The sequence below is a fragment of the Ananas comosus genome, linkage group 21 (genome assembly GCF_001540865.1).
Source record: "Ananas comosus cultivar F153 linkage group 21, ASM154086v1, whole genome shotgun sequence".
Taxonomy (NCBI): Eukaryota; Viridiplantae; Streptophyta; class Magnoliopsida; order Poales; family Bromeliaceae; genus Ananas; species Ananas comosus.
Genome location: NC_033641.1, coordinates 5,811,564 through 5,835,503, shown reverse-complemented (window position 1 = coordinate 5,835,503; position 23,940 = coordinate 5,811,564). Strand labels below are relative to the sequence as shown.

The 23,940-nt window shown below is 38.5% G+C and overlaps 1 protein-coding gene across 7 annotated transcripts; it reads left to right on the top strand.

Moving 5' to 3' along the window:
* Positions 781 to 22,370, top strand: LOC109726199 (centromere protein X). 7 transcript variants are annotated; one of them, XR_002220439.1, is made up of 7 exons: positions 782 to 946; positions 1,048 to 1,131; positions 4,195 to 4,234; positions 20,503 to 20,556; positions 20,678 to 20,782; positions 21,695 to 21,752; positions 21,908 to 22,103. XR_002220439.1 is itself a non-coding variant. In XM_020255687.1 (6 exons), the coding sequence occupies exons 1-5, from the start codon at positions 923 to 925 to the stop codon at positions 20,779 to 20,781; spliced, it is 306 nt and encodes a 101-aa protein (XP_020111276.1). In that variant the 5' UTR covers positions 782 to 922; the 3' UTR covers position 20,782; positions 22,274 to 22,370. The 7 variants fall into 7 exon arrangements, 6 of the variants coding, with proteins under 6 accessions (XP_020111277.1, XP_020111276.1, XP_020111275.1 ...); XM_020255687.1 differs by lacking the exons at positions 21,695 to 21,752; positions 21,908 to 22,103 and adding an exon at positions 22,274 to 22,370; XM_020255686.1 differs by lacking the exons at positions 21,695 to 21,752; positions 21,908 to 22,103 and adding an exon at positions 22,265 to 22,370.

Here is a 23,940-nt window from a genome sequence, read left to right as displayed (position 1 = left end):
TTAAATTTGAAATTTAAAATTTAAAACTCAAAATTTAAAATTTAAAATTTAAAATCTGAACAAAGATATAAAATTTAATATTCTAATTTAAAATATAAATATGAAATTTAAAATTTAAAATTTAAAATTCTACAATTTAGAATTTAAAATTTAAAAATTCAAAAATTTAAATTTAAAATTTAAAAAAATTAAAAAAATTAAAAATTTGAAAATCTAAATTTAAATTATAAATAAAAATTAAAAATTTGATAATTGAAAATTTTAAATAAAAATTTTAAAAATGACACATTTAAAGGGTGTGGAGGGGTTGGAGGGGTAGACTTGTAATTTTACATGACATACAAGATAAACCGCTATCAGTAATATGAGACATCCACCCCTGCTCGGTAATATTTTTGTAGTAATCGTACACCATTTGTATATTATCGATCAGATTATAGATTGAATGAACAAAACGCAGTAATGTTTGCAAAATTGTTTGTAATTCTGGCAGGATAATCCAAACCAAACACGCTGATATGAGATTAAACAAACTCATAAAATCTAATCTTATCGAATCTATTCTACTTCACACATATTTCATCTAGTTTCATCTATTTTAGTACCATTAGAGCTAAATCATCAAATAAAATCTGATGATTTCGTATATTGACTAGCTAATCTAATCTAATCTAATAAAAACATTATTATCAAAATTAATAATTGAGTTATAAAATTCGGTCGGCCCATTATGCAGCCCAAAGTGTGTCGCATCGGTTCGGCGGGTCGGCCTATATCTAGATTGCAAGGCCCAGTTCCGGCCGTTCGGGACGGCCAGAAGCAAGCGACCGCGGGAAACCCCTCCTTTTCCCAGTCCCACCATTTTTCTCGCACTAACCAATCTCTCACTCCGGATCGCCGTTCCTCCGCTCGCCGTGGAGTCATGACGGATGAAACCTTCGATACCGTGAGTGGTCAAATCCCTCTTCCATCGTCCTGTTGCTCTAGAATTTCACAGATTGATCATCGCCCATCGATTGATTCTCCTAATCGGGTTTCTTTCCCCAGGATCTTATTCTGGCCATATTCAAGTTGGTTTGGAGCAGACGGGCCGAGACAAGTGACGAGAAGGACGAGGCAATCAACGTCGAGGTATGATTCGGGCCTTTGTTTAGATAATAATTCAGAATTAGGTACTAACTTATTTGGTATGAAGATTTTATTGTGCAATTAAAAGTTAGGTACTTGATATTTGCTTCTTTCGAGTGTCGTCGTGTGGCATGTATGATTTGGTTGCATAATATATTTCACTTGCGAGGTGACTTACCTTATTCTGGAAAAGGACATTCATGGCCAAATATGGTGTTTTATTGTAGGCATTTGATCGCACTTCTTATCTATCAAATATAACAACAATCTTTTGAAGAAAATCAAAGAGACATGCCGATTAACATGTCCACGCATCCAAACAGGAGCTTGACTTGCGTGCAGTATGTTGCGTGCTGAATTCCCTGACCTTTGATCTAGTCAAAGATCCTCCTCGGGGAGCGTGTCGGGGTGAAAAACGGCTTCGAATAATGACCCTCGAAGTTTGCGCCCTTCGACTGGATCAAGTGATTCGGTTGACGAGGGATCGAATCAGCTGAGTTCGAAAAACTCTATTAAATATTCGGTTGAGCTGGAATGAGCCGAATGTACGGACCGGCTACAGATTTGACTCGGTAGATGAGCCGAATAGAAGAAACACATCAGTTGGTCTGCTTGAAAAGCCGAAAGCCTTGGAAATTAATATTGAGGAAAAGTACAAGGATTGAGTGTGCCGGATGGCGCATACAGACTCGGTTGATCTACTTAGGAACTACTCCTAGGAAAAAACAGTAAATGCGGGAAAGTAAAAGTTACAAGTAGACTACTCCTAAAAAATGCAGGAAATTGCAAGGAAATAATGGTGGTCTTTTGTTCACAGGGAAAAGACCCCCTTTCTAGGGCGTTATTGACCTTTTTATATTGCCCCTATTGATCAGTTATTTCCATCCATGATCCATGATCGGCCACTATCCTTGTTTCCTCGGGCCATCTTCAGCCGATCGGAACTGCTTGCAACCGCTCGCGGTTACCATAACCTCCCTTAATTCTCGTGGAGATATTATTTCGGTGCTCTCGAGTGGGTAAATTCTTATACATGATCTGTTGGTTGGCCTTGGGCGGGCAGGAGAGGTCCTGTCCTTTCGGCGTCTGTTCGACGCGCCCGGACTGGACCAAATTGGTAGCGGTCTCGGAGCATGGTAGTGCAACAGCGAAATCAGTTCAAAGTGTACCGTCCTCCCTCTCGAGTGTCAGAACACGGTAGCCGTTACTAGTATCCAACCCGAGTTTTGCAAAACCCGAACGTTCCCCTGCGAGAACTTCTGTTGAGTGTCAGTACTTAGAGTTTCAGTACCGGTACTGAAACGGAATTTGGCCCCAGTACTGAAACGGAATTTGGCCCAAATTGCAGGTTGGTTCCAGAACTTATTTTTCGTGTCGTTTTCGCCCCAAAACAGTTCCAACTCATCTCAAACTCTCCCAAAATCTCTCTAATGGCACCATAAGTCATTTTACACTGGACTTTAGCAATTTGCAAAGCTCAGTATACTACAGTAGTCTTCATCAACACATTTTATAGGAATAGAAAACATTTACTGGAAACACAAAATGCAAATAAATTAAAGTACTGAATACCTAAATGCAATACATAGATACATAATTTATTTGTGTATTACTCTCGATATGATACCAGTACAGATTAGATGGGTTAGGATAGGATCCTTGTTATGTCAATCCAATTCACTAGTGATGCACAAATTGGATCGCATGGTCCGATTCGAAATTTAAATGATGTTTTATGAATTAGGTAACCATGATGAAACATAGCCCCAGAATTCACAAATTGTTCTGATACCACTTATTTGATACAGTTCAAGGATGAGCCTTATCCTATTTATTTTAGTTTTTTTAGTTTTAATTTTTGTATATGAACTTTTGTTGTAATTTTGATTGCTTAGTTGTTTTTAGATGGTGCTCAAGGATTCTGAGAAGATTTCTATATTCTTCAAAATTATTTGGGTTCTAATTGTTGGTTTTTATCGGTTTTGGGAAGGGATTTGAATACGGTTCGAGATAACCCTTAATTGTACGGTCAGCTTATTTCTATTTTGGGTTAGTTTCTACCTTTCTGGACTTTTGGTTCAAATTTGATTAGGTTGAATTAATACTTATAATCTATTAAAACCTAAACCTATTTCCTATTGAACTTCTGGTCGGACTATTTGTTTGAGAGTTCTATTAAAATCTTTTTACTGGTTTGGGGGAATTTGATGTATGATATTGTAATTTTTCCCTTGGAGTTCCTCCCCTCTTCGTGTTGTTCTTGCTTGGCAATTTTCTCCTCCGGCTTTGGATTAGGCCTTTCTCTCCTCTTTGCTCATCCTGGATTGGCTCTTTCTCTTCTGCTCCTGCTGTATGGGATTGGTTTTTTTTTCTCCTCTGTGCCTTCCTCTTGCTGCCACTACCCTGTTGCTTTTCCTGCTGTTGTTCTTCTCAATTCTAACCATTGTTAGTGTCACGCCCGAGCCTCAGCGGAAGCCTATCCGGCACGTGCACAGACCCGCCCTATGCACAAGGCATCCCCAGTGTACACAATATGTCTTCCCTCTCTCATTCTAACCACCCATCAAACTTGATGGGTGGTTAGAAAGTTAGGAGCACAAGGGCTGCTGTGCTCCTAATAGCACAGTAGCCCTACTCATAATGAAGAAAATATTAATAGCTAGGCAGAAGTTTGTTTTGACGAATCATATTAAGACTAAGAGCTGCCTTGCTAGAACTACATTTATTTCCACTTGTTTTCTTCTCCAGCATCAACTCCTGGAGCTTGTTGATGAAATTTTTATAACATTTATTAATCAAACAAATTGTTGTTATCATTTTTGTAATGGCTCTAAAGATCTACAGGAATATTTACTAGTCATTTATTTTGGAGTACTCGTTTGTTTTTCTTTTTGTATGTCGAATTAATCAATTTAAAACAGCATCGAGATTTTGTTTCATGCTATTAATGGATGGTATATGTTTGAAAAGTGCATTTAATGATTGCATCTTATAAATCATTTTTAGTTGTATATTTGTTATATGCTATAATTGATGGGAATATTGATATTTTCTCTTAATTGGTAGGTTGGTGCTAGTACATCAAAGAAGAATCGGGGAACAACAGGTATTAAGAACTTTTCTTTAGTATAATTAGATGCATCTTGAGAATTATATGGTAAACTGATGTTTGTATGTTGTAGTTAGGTGCATATATGAATTTTTGTGTTTGAGCAAATTAATTACAAGCTATTACTCAATATAGGAAGCTATATGAATGTCTATGTATCTAACTAAGGGCTATGCTAACGATTCATAACAAGGGATCCCAAGAAAAAAATTCAGAAGCTAGCAAACTAATTTGCAAAATATTAGGTTTGGTATTTCCTCAATATTAAACAACTTGATTAAACATATTAAAACAGATATTCATGATATATATTGGTCCTTTTATTCCATCAAAGGTTCAAAATAATGCTTGTTGTTCTTTAAGTTGCGTAATCTATTTTGATTGAATAGATAGAAAGCTTCTTGAGTAATTTTCTCTTAATATGTGCCATTAAAGAATTTAGAGAAAATCATCCCCCAATGTTGTTTCTATTCCTGGCTTTAAGAATGTTCATAGCTTAACATGTTTTTTTTTTTTTTTTTTTTTTTTTTTTTTTTTTTTTTTTTTTTTTTTTTTTCGGTTAGTTAGCATAAACACAACCAATCGATATTGTCTATGTATCTAACTAAGGGCTATGCTAAAGATTCATAACAAGGGATCCCAAGAAAAAAATTCAGAAGCTAGCAAACTAATTTGCAAAATATTAGATTTGGCATTTCCTCAATATTAAATAACTTGATTAAACATATTAAAACAGATATTCATGATATATATTGGCCCTTTTATTCCATCAAAGGTTCAAAATAATTCTTGTTGTTCTGTAAGTTGTGTAATCTATTTTGATTGAATAGATAGAAAGCTTCTTGACTAATTTACTTTTAATATATGCTATTAAAGAATTTTGGAGAAAATCATCCCCCAATGTTGTTTCTATTCTTGGCTTTAAGAATGTTCATAGCTTAACATGTTCTTTTTTATGGTTAGTTAGCATAAACACAACTAATCTATATCGAGTAAGTGGATATTCCCTCTTAATTCTCAATGAGCCGTTGAGCTTATTTTTACGAAATATTAAGGAAATATAAAATTACTGTTATGATTTGTCTAAGCTTTCGGAGGCAATTGCCATGACACCGTGAATGCCATGTACATTCTCTTATCCAATGTTCCCAAGTGGTCCATGCGGCCGTATATATGCGGTATAGTTATAGTCCGAACTATAGTTGTGGCCCATATTCGGCCGCATATGTGGCTTGCATATGTGGTAGAGTTTTTTTTTTTTAGGTGCGATTGAAGTACAATGTTGAATGCAATTATCTTTGTATAAATATAATCTAACTATCTCTGTTCTTATTTCAGTAAGTATTATTCCTAATCAATCTAATAATTATATTTATAAATATTGATGAATAATTTTGTAGTCGTTAGACGTTATTATACTATATTTTTTTTTCAAGTGTTGTTCTCTCAAATTATGTAAATGATAATGATAATTTATTAAAAAAATTATTATTTTCATAAATGTTTGGCATGTCGCTTTTTAGAACATTAATTTTTGTTAGACATTTTTTATGATTTTGCATCAAAATGGTATCTATTTCTCTATTTAATAATTACGAGTAAATTACTAATAGTCAGTTTAGTAATACATGTCTGGATATGGGGTCCTTTACTTGAAATTAATTATTTTAATTTTCTGAATTGTTATTTTAGTTATTTATCTTTGTTAAAAAGTATTTATATATATTTTTAATATCTATAAATATTTTATTAATATTTAAATAGATGGACCGCATATGCGTGTGATGCCCCACTTTTCAGGGGGTCACCCATCCTAGGACCAAGGTTTAAAGTGCAACTCAGTGCCGAACGGCACCTGGCGGCACGTATCGTGTCGCCAAGAAGATGGCACAGTACAGGAGGGGTCTCAGACCCCCCTCCGTGCCGTGGCACGGACCTGTGTTTCGCGTGAGATAGAGCGATACGTAGGTCAGTGCCACGGCACTGTGCCGTGCTGGCACACTATTTTCTTTTTTTTTTTGCTTTTTGCTTTTTTTTCTTTTTGTTTTGTTCTTTGGGATACCAAGAAACATCGACATTGCAAATCGAAGATCTACTTGTTAAGTAAGTCAAAAAATTATAATTTTATTATTTTGTTTATCAATATGCAGCCAAATTTTAATTTACATATTCGATCCCTACTGCAGGGGGCGAAGCACCCCGCACCCCCCTCGGGTGTCAGTGGTGGGCTGGGGGCGAATTTTTTGGCAAATTAAGGGAACAAAATCGAACTCAATAAATAAATCTTGAGGCACATCAAGCATAAAAATTTATTTTTGCATTAGAAGATTAAAAATACTGATAAAATTAAAAGTTAAATTAAATTAATTCATACTTAGATTTATTTAATTTATTTGTCATATAATTTATTGCGTAACTTTTTTGATAGAAATAATAATTTTTTAAAAAATTTGATTAAAAAATAATTTTTTCAAATACCTTTTAAAATAATTTTTAAAATAATTTAAAAATTAGTTTTTTCTATTTTATAAAAGAAAAACTGTAATTTGGTCTAAAGAAAGAAGAAAAGATGTTTTTATATTTTTAAAATTCGAATCTATAAAAATATTTTATCTGCATCAGGTATAGTTGTACTTTACATACAAAAAAGCTTACAAGTATATTAATTGATAATATAGTAAGTCATACATAGCAAATATTCATAATTATTTGATTAAATCTTTTAAAATAACATTATAAGAGCTTATTAGAATAAAAAAACTGAAATAAGTTCGTGCCAAAGCGTGCCAGTAGGAGGTCATACGTATCCATCGGCACGCAAGTGTACCATGTGTCAGCACGAAAGCGTGCCGGTGCCGTACCGTGCTGGGCAGACAACAGCATGCCCCCGTGCCATGGCACTTTAAACTTTGCCTAGGACTACTCTAGCCCTAGCACCCGTAACACTCTTAACCTCTTGGGCCTAGCCATCGCTCAAAATACTATAGCCGGGTTTTTTAGAAACTCACAAGCACCAAGAAATGTGAGTCCTGTCTCGCTAGCTTTTAGCCGACCTTGTGAGGAGCTGCACTCTACGCACAATAGTCAACAACTAGAGAACCACACTCTGCCGCTATATGACTCTAGCTCTGCAAAGACTTATCACATAGTTCCTGCTGGTGGTTGGATCTAATACCAACTGTGATGCCTTCCTTCCCAGGGAGGTCACCCATCCCAGAGCTACTCTAGTTCTAGCACGCTTAATCCTCTTAATCTCTTGGGTCTAACTATCGCCGAACATACTATAGTTGGGTTAATAGGTTTAGTCTATCTTATATATAGGTCTCTTCCAATTTCTTAGGTCTCACATTCTCCCTTCCTTTTAGTCATGACGTCCTCGTCAAGCTTAGACTCACAAATTCCAAGCGATGTGGGACTCATCTCGCTATTCTTAACTGATCTTGTAAGGAACCCGTGCGTGTCCACAACAGTCATTAGCATGAGAGCCGCGCTCTCCCTATTGTATAACTTGGCTCTGCCAAGACTCATCTCATATTTCTGGCTAATAATTGGCTCTGATATCAACTGTGATGCCTCACTTCCCAGGGGGTTACCCATCCTAGAACTACTCTAGCCCTAGTGCGCTTAACTCTTTTAACCTTTTTGGGCTTTGCAACTGCCCAAAAATGCTATAGCCTTTTTAGAAACTCACAAGCACCAAGCAACGTTAGACTTGTCTCGGTAGCTTTTAGTCGGCCTTGGGAGGAGCCGCACTCAACCTGGAATAGTCATCAGCTAGAGAATCGCGCTCTGCCCGCGATATAATTGGCTTAGCCGATACTTATCACACAGTTCCTACTAGTGATTGGCTCTAATACCAACTGTGATGCCTCGCTTCCCCGGGGGATCACCCATCCTAGAACTACTCTAGTTCTAGCACGCTTAACCCTCTTAACCTCTTGGGCCTAACCACTACCCAATATGTTATGCTGGGTTAAGAGGTTTAGTCCTATTATATTTTATATATAGGACTCTTCCAATCCCTAGGGACACAATGGGGTTGCGTACCACATAAGTATAAATTGTAATGACCAGTCTCCCTAGTACTAGCAACTTGTTGGGCCAAATCACGATCTTGTCCTTTATGTCAAATTTTGTTAGCACTATTGAAGATGGTAAAAGAAAGCACGTCAAATTTTGTTAGCGAAAAAGTTCTCACGTAAAAATTTAGAGAAACATTTGAAGTTTCTGAAAGAGTTATCTCCTTATATGAAGATGTATGGAATGCACTTGACAACGATCGATGATATCGACAACTACATTAAGAAAGAGAGATTAATGGTTTGATTCTTCCGATTCCAGTTTGATCATCTTAAATATATGATGTGCGGTTTAAACGCTTTCCTTGTATTTTGTGCATTTTGGCAAACAATTTTACCATCGTTAGCATATACAAAAAGTAGTGTGTATAGAAGCATGTATATTTGGGCTAAGGGACAGGAGTTCACGTGACTTTGGAGGATTTTGAGCTGGCTATGGTGAAAGTAATGAAGACTGATCCAAAGATGTATTACTAAGGTTGTTAAGGTTTTTTTTGCCAGGATCGAGAGCCTGGAAGATTGATGCAAGAGCTTTACTATTGTATTTTTATGTAACGACCCGACCTGCTAGCAATAATAACTCGTTAGGCCAAAACCACTGGCCCAAAATGCTTAAGCCTAGTTATTATTACTAGGGTGGAGTCCTTTTATATATCCAATGACAACTCTATTCTTATCCGATGTGGGACTATTGGGGTGTCACAGACTCCCCCCGTTTAGGCCCTAACGTCCTCGTCAGCCCTAAACACATACACAGCCCAAGATCATCAGACGATGTAAGACTTGTCTTGTTAGCCTTTGTCATTCCGACCCTGACTTAGTCTGTTGTCAATCACCGACCTTGCCTTCGTCTGTCATTCCGACCCTGGCTCAGCTAAGACTCATCTCACACTTTCCGGCTGGTGAACTGGCTCTGATACCAAATGTAACAACCCGACCCGCTAGCAATAATAACTCGTTGGGCCAAAACCGCTGGCCCAAAATGCTTAAGCCCAGTTATTATTACTAGGGTGGAGTCCTCTTATATACCCAATGACAACTCTATTCCTATCTGATGTGGGACTATTGGGATGTCACATTTTACTTTACAACTTTCATTTTATTTAGGGGTAATTGCCTATATACCCCTCATACCTTCGGAAATATCTCGTTTACTCTGATTTTTTTCTTTCCAATATACCCCTCATATTTCCATTATTCCAAAATACCCTGCAGTTACCACCTATTAAGTTAACTTAGGTTAAACGTGAGTTAAATATCTACTAGAGTTAAAAAAAATTAAAATGTCTCTTTTGCCCTTAATTTAAGGGCAAATAAGAAATGTTGGTGATGGTAGAAGGGTATATTTGAAAAGACAAAATCAAAATACTTTTTGTGCCCCTAACTTAAGGGCAAATAAGAAAAGTCGGTGATGGTGGAAGTATATATTTGAAGGGGCAAAATAGTAATTTCATATAGATAATAGCTATTGCTAATAGTTCATTAACACAATTTGACTCTAGAGGTATATTTGAAATAGGTTGGATTTAAAAAGGAAATTTTCAATATTAGCCTTTTAAGAGGGGTAAATCAGAAAGTTTGTAACTTTTTAGGGGTATATAAGCAATTACCCCTTTTGTTTAACTAGAGGTCATGTGACTTTTTGAAACATGTTGATGGCTAGGATTTAAAGTTAGTTGATAAGTCATAATCAAGGGCCATTATTGATGAGTATCTTGCAACCCTAGTATATAAAGGCTGCAAGTTCGGTTACAGCCATTCTTTGTCATCTTTTCTTTTAATATATCTTACAAAGTAGCGGTTTTCTTAAAACCCTAATTGTTCTAGCTTTATTCGTTGTCCTTTTCTAGCCGAATCTTGTTATTACCTATTGTCTTACTTCCATACAACATTAGAGAGCTCGTGGGGAAAGTTTGTAGGAAGAGCATTTAGAGAGAATTTAAAAATTTTGTAGTGGTGAAATGAAATTGGAAGCGTTCAATTTGAGATTTGAAGTTAGAGAGAGGTTAATGTTGGGAGAAAAGAAAGAATATAAATTTTTGTTGTGGTGAAATAGGGAGAGTTTGTAGGAGTATTTATAGATATCAATAGTTATAATTTTTTTAAAAAAAAATTATAAAATTGTAAAATTTTAGATATTATTTGAATTAAAATAACCTCCCCAGTAGCCTTTGAAGACTAAAATACCCAACGCAACTCTTAGCCACCCTAGGATCCAATGGGTGGCATGCTAGCTGTTGGCCTATCTCTTTAGGATTCGCCATGGCAGACCCTTGGAAAAAGGGAAGAGGGCTAGAGCCTTCTCGCAAGGGCCTAAGGGCTAGCATCTCTTATGCTCAGCCATCAAAACAAAATCCTCGTAAGAAGGGCCTAGCCAATCCACAAAATATCAAGTCTCGACGCTGTCACGCCCCGAGCCCGCTACCAATTTGGTTCGGTTCGGGCGCGTCGAACAGACGCCGGACGGACAGCACCTCCCCTGTCCGCCCAAGGCTAAACATCAAGATTGTGTACAACAAGTGCCCAGGAAAACATCTTGAATATATACACAATCAAGCAACAACAGCGAGAGCACAACCAGTGCTAAACAACTAAGAGCAAGTATCACAAGTAATAAACAAGTGAACAAAAGAGAGATACTAACTATTACATTCATTCAACTTTAATACATTTGATTAACTTTACATTCTTCCAAAACATAAACATAAAGTTTACAATCTTCCAAAATCTCTCACACCTATACATCATCTACTCTCAAGTATATAGGGTGACTACTAATGCAATAGGAAGCATCTACCAACCCTAGGGCGCTAAGCCCTTGCCACGATCCTCGTCGGGGGTACTCGAGCTTGGCCCTGCAACAGAGTGGGGTGAGAACTATTATCCATAGTTCCCAGTGGGTTCGGCCGCCGACTCCGCTGATCTCCCAACTAGGTCTAAGCAGGTATAGGAAGATAGATAGATAGATAGATATGTATGAAACAGCAACGACATAGTAAGTAAAATGCAAGTATCCTACTATGCCTCAATCCAAGATAATGATGCATGCGCTACATAGTAAAGGCCAACTACCAAACTACTATGCTCAACAAGGTTACTTGTTCATTAGTTTACCCAATCACTCGGCTCGCCCAAGGGCTCGCCCACAACTCACGTCTCTAATCCCATAGGTGAGGAGTCCCAGCCGCTTGACTCACCCGAGACCGCCTGCGGACAGCTAGCCGCCGTCCTATCGTGTGACCAAACCTCCGGAGTGCACAGCTTGTGTGGAGCGACCACTACAAGCGTAACAGGCTACGCGAGCACGATCTAATCCTCATCAACTGAGGATACCTGCCAACTAGGGTTGTCATCATCATGGAATCAATGTATTCCTATACTCAGCATCCTAGTGTCTCAACTACACTAAGGTTCTCATATGCCACTCATTCCTGTGTTCAACATTAACTAGATGCCACTCGTTCTTGTTACATGATCCCAATACATTAGTTTACACTTTACTAGGTTTTCATCCACATAGGCACATTCATCACTTATCATCTCATTATAGGGTTCCAAACCTTATTGCACTAATCTCACGCATCCTAGGTTTAAGTGCTAAGCCGACTATGCAACTATACCAAGGAGCATACAAGGATGAGTAGTAATCATCTAAGTACCCTATAATGCAATATCACAATATGCAAACTTGATAAACAATACACTTAGACATAGGGAGCAGTCTAGCTGCTTCGGGATGGTCACCACCCACCTCTTGGCGATGCAACGACTCAAGGAAAGGAACTCGGAAATCTCCTAGGGCGCCGCTTCGGCCCTCCGAGTAGAAACGAAGCCGAAACGCCCTCCACTTGGCGATATCTCCGCACCAACTCGACGAATAGTCGAACCGTCGCCGCCAACGTGTTTAGATACCTAGCAATTAGGTTTACAACCAACCAACTTAGATCAAAACCCTAGATTTCCCAAAATCCCATTTTTAGGTTTCAACAATGCAAAAATCCATGATTCTAGTCCTAGATTCAAGCATGGAACATCTATTTGGTACACTAGAGTCCCAACTAAACCAATTCTAGGATATAAAACCCAAACCCTAGAAGTTCACCATGGTTGAGCTTAGAAGCTTACCTCTCCAAGCTTGCTACTAGCCAAGGAGGGAGAAGGAGAAGAAGAAATCCCTTCTCTTGATCTTGATCTTCACCAAAGCCCTCTTCTTCTTCACCTTCTAGAGAGAGAGGAAGAGCACTTAGAGAGAGAGAGGGAGAGAGAAATAGGTTTTAGGTTGAGAGAAATGAGAGGAGAAGAGCTCTCCACCCCTATATAGCTCTCACTTATGCAACAATTGCATAAAAACCCCTCAACTTTACAATCATGAAGCAGCTCATCTTTGGGCATTTCGGGCTACGGGGACCGGTCTGCCCCTAGAGGGATCGGTCCCCGAGAGCAATTTTTGCAGTTAATAGCCTTTGCCCATTTTTTTCGGGGATCGGTCCCTCCCACCAGGGACCGGTCCCCGAGAGCAAGAATCCTGCGCAGAAATTTTCTGCCACCTTTCATGCTTACGGGAACCGGTCCCTCCCACCAGGGACCGGTCCCCGAGAGCAAATTCTGCAACTATGCAGAATTTCACCAGTTTGCTCTCCGAGACCTTCTACAATGCACTTTTTGCATTTTTTATGACTTCGGCTTTTCCGAAGCATGCCAAGTCGACAACAAATCGATTCTAATAGAAGTTCAACTCTCGGATTTCGAGAATTCACTTCCTTACAGACGCCCTACTCAGGGTTGTGTCTAGGCGATGTAGGAATCCAATTTCTTTTGCTAGCAATGAGCACAAGATTTATACAAACAAAATTGTAGAATTTTCACACAATTTTGAATGATTTTTACATTTTTTAAAAAATTATTTTTAACTTTTATCTTTCCTTAAGAAAGAGCTAATTATCTATATATCCCTCGGTACAGACCTACTTTCATATCTATCTTTCAAAAGATTTGTTCTCAAATATTTCCTTCTAAACCCTCAAAATAGGGTGTATTTGAAAAAGAAAAAAATTTAGGCGTATATTTGCAAGAAAGGGTAAATAGGAAATTTAGGAATTTTACAAGGGTATAGAGGTAATTTTTGCTTTTAGAAATTAAGAAGAAACAATAGAAAATCGCCAACGAAGAGGTAAAAATTCACAAGATTCCTGAGAAAGTCTAGGTAATTTCGGAAGGAAGTTTTTAAAGAAGAATAAACGAGGAAAAAAAAATGTGAGAAAGACAGACAAGATGGAACCTTTAGGGAAAACAACTTTTTGGCCAATGCACACAAGGGGAAGGAAAAGAGATAACACGACTGCAATTGGTGCAGGACTTCCCAACTGGTAGAAAAAAAAGAACCAATTATGCCGTAATTCTCTCTCTAAAATTGCAAGCCATAGGCGATATTTACAATCCTACTCTAAGTCAAATCAACAGTTTTGGGATTTTCCAAATACAAATATATCTAATCCTAATGTAAAAGTTCAAAACCATATCCCTGAGCTTTCGGGATTTATTCCATGTAGAAAAATCCTAAAAATGTACAAAAAAACACAGGATCTTGTCCTTGATATCAATGGGATCAACACTAGAATGGGAATATATTGGATGGTTGGAAAGATAAAGTAGTGCAGTCCAATGCCTGCATGTCGAACAATCTTTATTAGTTGTATTTCAATTGTGGCGTTGTGAAAAAGATAATTGACATTTGGAACTTCAAGCGCATATATGAGTTTTACTAAAACATTAGAAGACGGATTAATGAACTTGTTGTATTGTGTCAAAAGATCATGTGCAGGTGGAGAACGATCTAGTGTTTATTTGAAGCACAATATGTAGCAGAAGAGACTCCTTTGGTGGTGGTAATGGACGTAGGATAATAGGAACCTCAGTAATCTGTTGAGATAGCTCTTGAATAGGTGTAAAAATGAGACAAAAACAGAAGATTTTTGGATAGCTTGGTAGAGATGAGTGGGTTAACCATGAAATTTGGGTATTGGAGGTTTGTAAGTCATTGAAGGTGGACTATAGATTGTCTAATCGGTTGTTTGTGGAGGCTTGATGAGATTAAGATCTAATTAAAGTTCATATTTAGAAGTCCTGGTAATAATTTAGAAAAAAAAAATACATTAGGATCTCTCTAATGCCAAAACTGATACAAGATAAATTTGAAGAACTCTAATTTATCTTGCTAGCAGTGAGCCCAAGACATACAAAACATAATTTTAGAATTTTCACAAAATTTTGAATGATCTTCACATTTTTCAAAATTATTGTTGAAATTTTATTTTATTTTTCAAAATTAAGAGGAAACACTTGAAAATATCCAATAATGGCATGTTTGTACGTATTTGGAGAAAGTGTGGAAAATACTTCGGAATTGAGTTGGTTTTACTTTGGGGATAAAAATCTAGATTCAGTATTTGACTGTTTGGATGGAGTTTTTAATTATTCTTTGGATTTATACCAAATGTTTTAAAAAGAATTTAAATAGGGCTTGTTAATTTAGTCCAAAATAGAGTAAGAGACAACTGGGCCTCCTTTCCTTCCCATATATTTCATGGTCACCATGCGCCATAAGAGGGCCGTTGCAACCCTTTTCGAGGTATTTGGATTGTCGGAGAAGGTAGATTGTTATGTGCACAAACTGTCACGCCCTGGCCCCAGCGGAAGCCTACCCGGCACGTGCACAGACCCGCCGTGTGCACAAGGCATCTTCGGTGCACACAAGGTGTCTACATCAAACAAGGCGGAAAAAAAATATACACATTCTAAACAAGATAATTAAAGCATGTGGACATAACACTAAAAGGAGTAAGTCAAAGTCTGCTACATTAACCATTCAGAAGATATACAGTTTCAAACAAAAGTACATCTTATGAATATAAGGTGGTCTGTGAGAAGTGCAAAAGAGCATACCTTCTTGGGTTGTATTGATGTAAATATATAGTACAAGAGATATGTCTACCGTAGTAATAATGCTGACTATAGTAATAATACAACTGGGATTATATACTATGTAACTCTATATATGATGGTAATATACAGTTTCCTAATATAGAGTAATGATATTAAGCTTGTCGTAACATTCCCCATCAAGCTAAGCATCCACCGATCAAATGCGAAAGTTGAGCTGGAGTACTGAAAATCGAGAGGGTGATAAAGGCTTGGTGAAAATGTCTGTAAGTTGCTTATTAGAAGAGATATGAACCAATTCCAAATCGTCGGACTGGACTTTTTCTCGCAAGAATTGATGGTCAAGTTAAATGTGTTCAGTGCGAGCATGGAAGATAGGATTGGCCGCAAGATAAGTGGTGCAAAGATTATCACAATATATGTTGATGGAGCGCCATAAGAAAACACCAAGGTCACGAAGTAGATGACAGATCCATAGTCTCAGCAAGTGCGTAGGCGACAGTACGATACTCTGCTTCAACACTGGAACGAGAAACAATGGGCTGCTTCTTAGCTAAACAGGAGATAAGATTGGGCCCCAGAAATATGTAATATCCGAAAGTAGACCGGCGTGTATCTAGACAACCAACGCAATCATTATCTGCAAATCCTACAAGAGAAGGATTGATGCAGTGGGAGATAGGAATACCATAAGTCAGCGTCCCTCGAATATATCGTAGAATACACTCGACCGCTTGCATGTGCGGTTCACGAGAAGCATGTAGGAATTGAGCAACAGAATTGACGGCAGTGAAGGTGAGATAGTGTAGAGCACCAACAATCCGACGATAACTATAGGGATCCTCAAGTGGACGCCCTTCATGAGAAGAGAGAGGAGAGGTCAGACAGAAAGGACTAGAGACTGGCTTACTATCAAGAAAACCATGTCACTGAAGCAGTTGATGCGCATATTTGTGCCGAGTCAGATGAAAACCAAAAGTGGAGCGATTAACCTCAACACCTAGAAAATAATGTAGTGGCCCGAGGTCTTTCCTTACAAATACTTGTTGTAAGGTAACGATAAGATCCTCTAAAAGAAAGGAGTTGCCGGTGACATTAATATCATCAATATATAACAGAAGAACAAGACTGCCAGAAGAATGACTAATGAATATCGAAAGATTAGTAGTGCTTCCAACAAAATCAATTTTAGAAAGAAAGGAAGCTGTTGGAACCAAGCCCGAGGTGCCTATTTTAGACCATAAATTGCTTTCCATAGGTGACAAACATGATGAAGAAAAGAGTGATGCACAAAGCCAGGGGGTTATATGAGGGGTTGTGTCATATAAACCCCTTTAGAGAGAGTTCAATGAAGAAAGACATTCTTCACATCAAGTTGGCGAAGGGACCACCTAGAGAAGAGAGCTACCAAAAGAACTATACGAATAGTGGTTGACTTGACAACCGGAGAAAAGCTCTCATCAAAGTCAACCCTGTTGCTGTTTGTAACCATGAACCACAAACTGAACTTTGAAATGCTCAAGAGAACCATCCGCCTTCTGCTTTACTTTGCATACCCATCTACAGCCAATGAGATCAACGGAAGAGGGAGGAGGAACAAAGTGTAACGACCTGACCCGTTAGCAATGATAACTCGTCAGGCCCAAACCACCAGCCCAAAATGCTTAAGCCTAGTTATTATGTCTAGCCCAATCAAGCTTATATACTCTCATATCTAGCCATAACTACCCGATGCGGGACTACTAGGGTGGGACTATTAGGGTGTCACAGACTCCCCCCGTTTAGGCCTGACGTCCTCGTCAGCCCTAAACACACACAGCTCACAGCTCAAGATCACCAAGCGATATGAGACTTATCTCGCTAGCGTTTGTCGTTCCGATCCTGACTTAGCTTGTCAATCACCATCCCCGGTTTAGTCTATCATTTTGACCTTTATCTCACACTTTCGGCTAGTGAACTGACTTTGATACCTAGCAATAATAACTCGTTGGGCCCAAACCACCGGCCCAAAATGTTTAAGCTTAGTTATTATGTCTAGCCCAATCAAGCTTATATACTTCCACATCTAGCCATAACTACCCAATGTGGGACTATTAAGGTGTCACACAAGGTCCCAAGTAGCATTGGACAGCAAGGCATCAAATTTTTCAGCCATGGCAGCACGCCAATCTGCATCCTAAAAAGCTTTATGAAAAGTGGTAGGCTTAGTAGAAAGAAGAGAACGCCCAGAAGCCAGAATCAAGGTAGACTCAGCCAAATCCTTAGTCATGGATCGAGTATGCATAGAGTCTGTTTGGGGAGGTAAAGGAGGCTCAGAAGGTGAGGGAGAAGGTACTAAAGTAGGCCCAGGGGAAGGTAGTAAGCAGAGGTGGAAGGTGTCGGGGAAACAGTGGAAGGTGAAGCAGCAGCAGGCCAAACGGTGTGTCATCCAGTATAGACTCGGAGCTCTGGTTGACCAATGACATCGGCATCGTTCCTATTACTAACCTGTGAGGCATCAAAATTCAAGGTAAAAGGAAATGTTGATAAAGTCTCAGGCGGTGAAATAACTATATGGGAACCAACGTCAATAGAGGGGCATGTGAAGGAGAAGCCAGAGATTGCATCCTCATGCACCTCATCAATCCGCGAGCAGATCAGTACATCGTTAATTAAAACTACGATAAAGTGATCTAGATATGGCTTGAACACTCAATTCATCATGTCCATGAATGTTGCTGGGGCATTAATAATTTCGAAAGGCATCACCGTGAAAACGAGTCCTGAATGCAGTTTTCGCCACATCATCTGCTTTGATCTTTAGTTGGTGGTAATTTGACTGCAGATCAATTTTCAAATAGACCGATAATCCCTGTAGCTGATTGAAAAGGTCGTCGATCTGTGGCAAGGAGTACTTGTTTTTCATCGTGACCTTGTTGGGCTCTCGATGGTTTAGGCATAACATAGACTATCGTTCTTTTTTTTTTCGAAAAGAATGGGTGCACCCCAGGGGGGCACACTCGGTCTGATGAACCCCTTGTCCAGGAGATCCTCCAGCCGAGCCTTCAGCTCCTTCAGCTCTGTGAAGGCCATTCGGTATGGGGCCTTTGAGATGGGAGTCGTGTCGGGAGCCAATCCTATGAAGAACTCAATTTTCCGATTTGAAGGCATCGAGGGTAGCTTGTCGGAAAAAAAGTTGTCGGAAAAAAAAGAAACTCTCGAGCTACCAAAATCTTCTCAAGATTTGGAGCCGCTCTGCGAATGACGTCCACCGAAGCCAGGTAGGCCATTCATCTGCCAATCGTAGGTTGTTTTGCCCTAGCTGAAGAGATGGTCATTGCGAAAGAGCAACATGCTCATTGGACGAACTCCTCCTTCCCGGGTGCATTGAAGGTCAACATCCTCTGTTCACAATTGAGAGTAGCATGGTGTTCAATGTGCCAGTCCATCTCAAGCACCACATCGAACTCCTTCAGCGGTAAAAGCACTAGGTTCGCAAGGAACATCCAGTTGCCCAACATCACAGGGCATAATTGAATGTACTTCGCATCGAGGTAATCTTTTGGCGTTTGCACCCGGAGCGTCCGTGACAGTAGCGTCATCTTGAAGCTGTGGTTGCGTGCAAAACAACGAGATATGAATGAATGGGATTGCCAGAGCAGGAGTGCGAAAACCCTGCTCGATGCAGCCTAGAGCAGTTTTCACTCTTCTCGGGTTTCGACCGCCAAAGAAGGCTCGCACTAGCCGGAAGGGGTCGTGCTTGACGAGGAGAGATCAGATATGACTGTTGCCGACGGCGGGAGGCGACAATGGTGGTTGAAGGGTTGCAGCCAAGCCTAAGCACCCTCAGGTTCAGACTGGCTACCCGAGCAATAGGATGGTCGAGAGATGTTGGGGCTACGCTGGAGGGTTCTCCAGGTCCATAGATGTCGACAGGGACGGCTGGAAGCGGCGGCGGCGACGGCGACGATAGCAGCGCGGGACTTGAAGATGCGGCCTGATCCTCAACATATCAGGTTCACAGGTGGAGATCGGACTCGGGGCACATGGTGGCGCCTGGGCTAATCGGAGGAGGGTCGCTGGAACCCCTGGAGGCCGGTGACGTTGGTTTGGGACTGTGCGGTCGAAGGCATGAGGAGATTGGGTCAAGGTATTTAAGTGAGACAGAGAGAGAGAAAGAGGAAGAGAGAGACTTCGGGATCTTGGCAGAGGCTCCGGTAGTCTGAGGGGATCGCCGGAGGTCAGGTCGGCGCGGCGCAGGTGGGGTGAGATGTTACTTGCGGCTGGGGAAGCTAAGGAGAAAAAGCGAGGGAGTTAGGGTTCCAAACTCCGGATTCACTTTAATATAGGGTTTTGTAATTTTTCTTGTAGCCTATTGTATTTTCCACATTTTATGCTCCAACTTCATCGGCACACGTAATTGCACAGTAGCCCCTCCCAATGAGTTTCATGCGAAACCATACATTAACAGTCGCACTTTTTTCCAAAAATACCTTTTTTCCTATTTTGATTTTTGCATTATTCCCCGCTTTCGCCTTGCAGAATCCAAAAATGGACTTCACCACGTCTTCCTGCATTGACAGGCCATAAAAGTGGTGATTTTGTTTCGTCGGAAACGGTTCCAATTTATGAAATTAGCCTCTCTCTCAATGTTCTCCATTTCCATTTATTGAATTTAAAAAGTCAATTTGTTACATAATTCAAATTTTACAGGTTCCACATCGGCCCAACATGGCCCATTAATTCGGGCGGTGCCGGCATGGCATGTGTGCTACAGTACCTATGTTGTGCCACAGCTTGGCTCGAAGCATTTTGGGCCTAGTGGCCTGCTTTGCACCCTTAAGCATAAGGAGCAATTTTTGAAGCATTGCATAATATAACTTTTGTGCCATTATCAACATGGAGCTAAAAGTGTAATTTAATTATTGTAAATGCACAAGGCAAGAAATTAACAAATTTATTAAATATAAATTGTTCACAAACTCAGAGTCCATAATTTTTTTATTTATCGACATATTATCTTATGTTCAAAAACAACAGTATTCCAAAATATACTATATCAATGTTCCACACTCTGAGCTGATCACTAAAACTGTAGTTTTGTCATGCCTTCTAGTTGATTGCCCATAAATTGTTTTCCGTGTTCACCATAATTGCTTTATAAAATTTTCGTTCTTTCCTGACATGCTAAGATTATATAATTTTGATATTATGCTTTGAGAAATTTATAATGGTTGTAGTTTGTAATTATATGTTTGTTGCATGCAGCTAATGCAAGTTCACTTAAAGTAAGTTGTGAGCTTCTGCGATTTTTTGTCACAGGTGTGCATGCTTGAAACCCCGAGTTTATTTATATGTTTTAATATGTTAACTTGATATAAATCTGGTGCCATACTAAAAGTTAGTTGTTTAAACTTATTTTAGTTTATTTTATTTTTCAAAGAGGCTGTTCAACGTGCCGCCATACTTGCTGAAGCAGAAGGAAGTGACAAAATTGAAGCTACCCATCTTGAGAGAGTACTTCCACAACTACTTTTGGACTTTTAAGGTACTCAAAAAAAACTATGGGAATCGGGTAGTAGTGTACTGTGCCCTATAAATTTGATCAGCTTTTGATTGCAGACAGTTGGCTTGTACTATCAACAAAGTTGTAGAAAAGCAACTCCCAGAATTTGTTTGGCCATACCTGATAATCAGGTGTGCGTGCACCTTCTGGTGTATCCAATGTTACTGCAGTTTTGTTTTTGTTTCTTCTCAATTATTTGATGTCCAAGGTACATGGGGATGAAATTCTTTTGTTCAAGTGTTTGTTAGCTTGGAAATCTTTTTTTTTAAAAGAAAACAAAGAACAAAGAAAGGTTACTACTATTTTTTTCTTTTTTTTTCTTGTCAAACAAAAGCCATATATGTAGAGTTTTCAAGTGATTCAAATATAGAGAAATTAAAGAGAGTTATATCCCTACTTGCCTTTAAGCTCAAAGAACTTAAAGAGGAAGAAAAAAAGAAAATTATATATAACTAGATTTGAAGCTGCGCAATGCATGCATGGGTGAGTTTATGTTATTTAACATATAGTCGAAAAATACTGACTGTCCCTAGAGTAAGTGGCAAAGGGCTTGGTGGTTGGTATCCGAGGTCCCAATTTGAATCCTAGTTGATTCACATTTCCAGCTAAGTTTATTTCTAAATGAAATAAACGAAGCGGGTAGCGTGCTATCTATCTCTCAAAAAAAAAAAAAAAAAAAAAAACCATATAGTCGAAAATCTAAGACAATTTTATCTTATTTTAGTACGTGTCTATAATTTTGTTTACTCTAATGTAATTTTTATTTGAAGTCAAATTAGGATTAAATTATAATCTAGGCTTGTCTAGTCCAATTTGACTAAAATACTAAGATATTTCTGTATTACAGATTTAAATCTATTCCAAATAAAATACTAAGATATTCCGATCTCAGAGATTTGGAGTCGGTGATGAGTTAGCTGCACAAAATTGCTCCGTATATGCTGTAGATGCTGTATGTGCACAAATCTTTTTCTCATCCTTCATAAAGAATCATCTTACCTTCTCAAAATAGAATTAATTAATAGGTCCTTAAAATACTATATATAAACATAATAGGTCTTTTGTCCTAGTAAAATTTCATTCGGCTTTGGTGGATCACCGACGCAGGAACCAAAACTTCAACTTTTCTGATATGGAATTTGGAAGCTTGCTGCTGCTGTTATCACCTATCATCAGCGTCCTATTACATGAAAAGGGATCCAAGGAGGGTTTGTATTTTCCTAGAGATGCTCTTCTGGAAATTGCGTTTCCCACCTGTAAATTTCACCTTAAGAGGATCTACTTCATTTATTTCTCTGGCTTTCATCACGCTAATGGCTGTTAACTTGGCCTATTCTTGAGTTTTAGAGGATATGCATGGTTGTACTCTTTGAGTTTGCAAAACCACGTAAAATTTGCTTGCAAAATTTCTACCTGTCTATTGCTCAACAACCCTTTTTCACTTGTGCACTTGTGCTGTGGAAGGATTGCCAGGGCCGTCGCCGTCCGTGCTGTACCGTGCCTAGGTCGTCCTCGGGCGTGGCACGGCGCTGACAATGAATCGACAATATAATTTTGTTTTGAGTTTTTAGTGGATATTTTTGAATTTTTCTATTTTTTCACGTGAAAAGTTTCACAAAGATTTTTCCATACTTGAAATATATAAATTTTGTAAATCTACGTACATTTGTTGCAATTAGTAAATGTCTTCCTCAATTCTTTTATCAATTCAGATGTAGCGTATTTGCCTATGGTAGTATGTTTCTATGAATGTTTACCAAATCGTGATTTTAGTTTTGTTTTGATGCATATACTTTCATAATATAATATATACAAATTGTTCTTTTTATCACTCTATTTTTAATAAATTATGTGAGATATAATTAAGACTCGTGTCATTTTTATAGCTACGAGAAGAAATATTAAAATAAATCTTATGTTTTTTTGAATATTTGATAATAAAAATTCGTGCCATTGTGTCAATGCCGTGCCATTATCATAAGACTGTGTTGTGGCATGCCCAGTAAAACTGCAGCAATTCCTTATATGTGGTAATTAGGGGAGCAAATTTTTTTTCTCATGTCTTGTGCGCTTCTACAATAGGTCCTCAAGATTGTTTCAGGTTTAAGTTTGGTTGTCTGAAGAACAACACGATCGGGGAAGCAATATTCAGTTGCATATTACTTACTGTATAAACAGCGCAGTTACAGTAGGGTTACTTCATCCTTTTTCTTTCATGTGTTTCTAAGTGGAAGGGAAACAAGACGAATCATTCACAAAAGAATTGGGGAGGATAAACTTATCTGTTGTGCAATATAACAAAAAGAAAAATAGGTGCAAATTTTATACTATTATGTGGTATATCGACATTGGGTCGGTCTGAGAAGACGTCTAGAAGATGAAATTTACTTATTTTGCGCCCTCTTGCAATAACAAACTATTACATATATTTTTCGGAACGTATTCCTCCTCTTGAGAGTTTTGAGACAGGTGTACTGCTGGAATTGGTCCGCTAAAAAATTGAGAGTGCCGACTGTTGTAAGTGAACCCGTGCAGTTCCACCATCATTACTTTGCACTCGCAACGTCAATTAAGTTTCAACAGCGAGCCTATAAGCGAGAGATTAATGTATTTCCTAGTGGACTCTTGCATGTAATATTGTAGTCTTCTCTGTTTTTTATGCTCTACTATGTAAACATCTTTTAACATAATTTCAAGAGCTTCCATCACATATTAGTGCTAATATTTCTTCAACAGGTACTTTGTCCTTGAAAAATCTACTCTCCATGAATGGCGAAGAAAAAAAGAGAAACCTTTTGATGATCGCTTTATGAGAATTTGACATCAACTTTAGTTTCCGAACGAACCCTTGGTAGATTCTTATTAATATTCTTTGTTGTTTAGTTAGGCTTCAGTCTGCCGCCTGCTATTCTAGGACTTCTGCTACGTCGTGACCGCTAGTTCAATATTTTACCTCAAAACATTGCTTCTCTTGTATTAGATTCTCCGCAGGTTTTTAGAATATCTGTTCCTGCCAAATTCTCACGAGCGTGAAACAAATTCTGCCCGGACCATCCTCGCGAGATACGTAAAATTTCTTAAAATACACTACATTAATTAATTTTTTATTTGAAATGTTAATAAATTTTAATTTTTTCCAA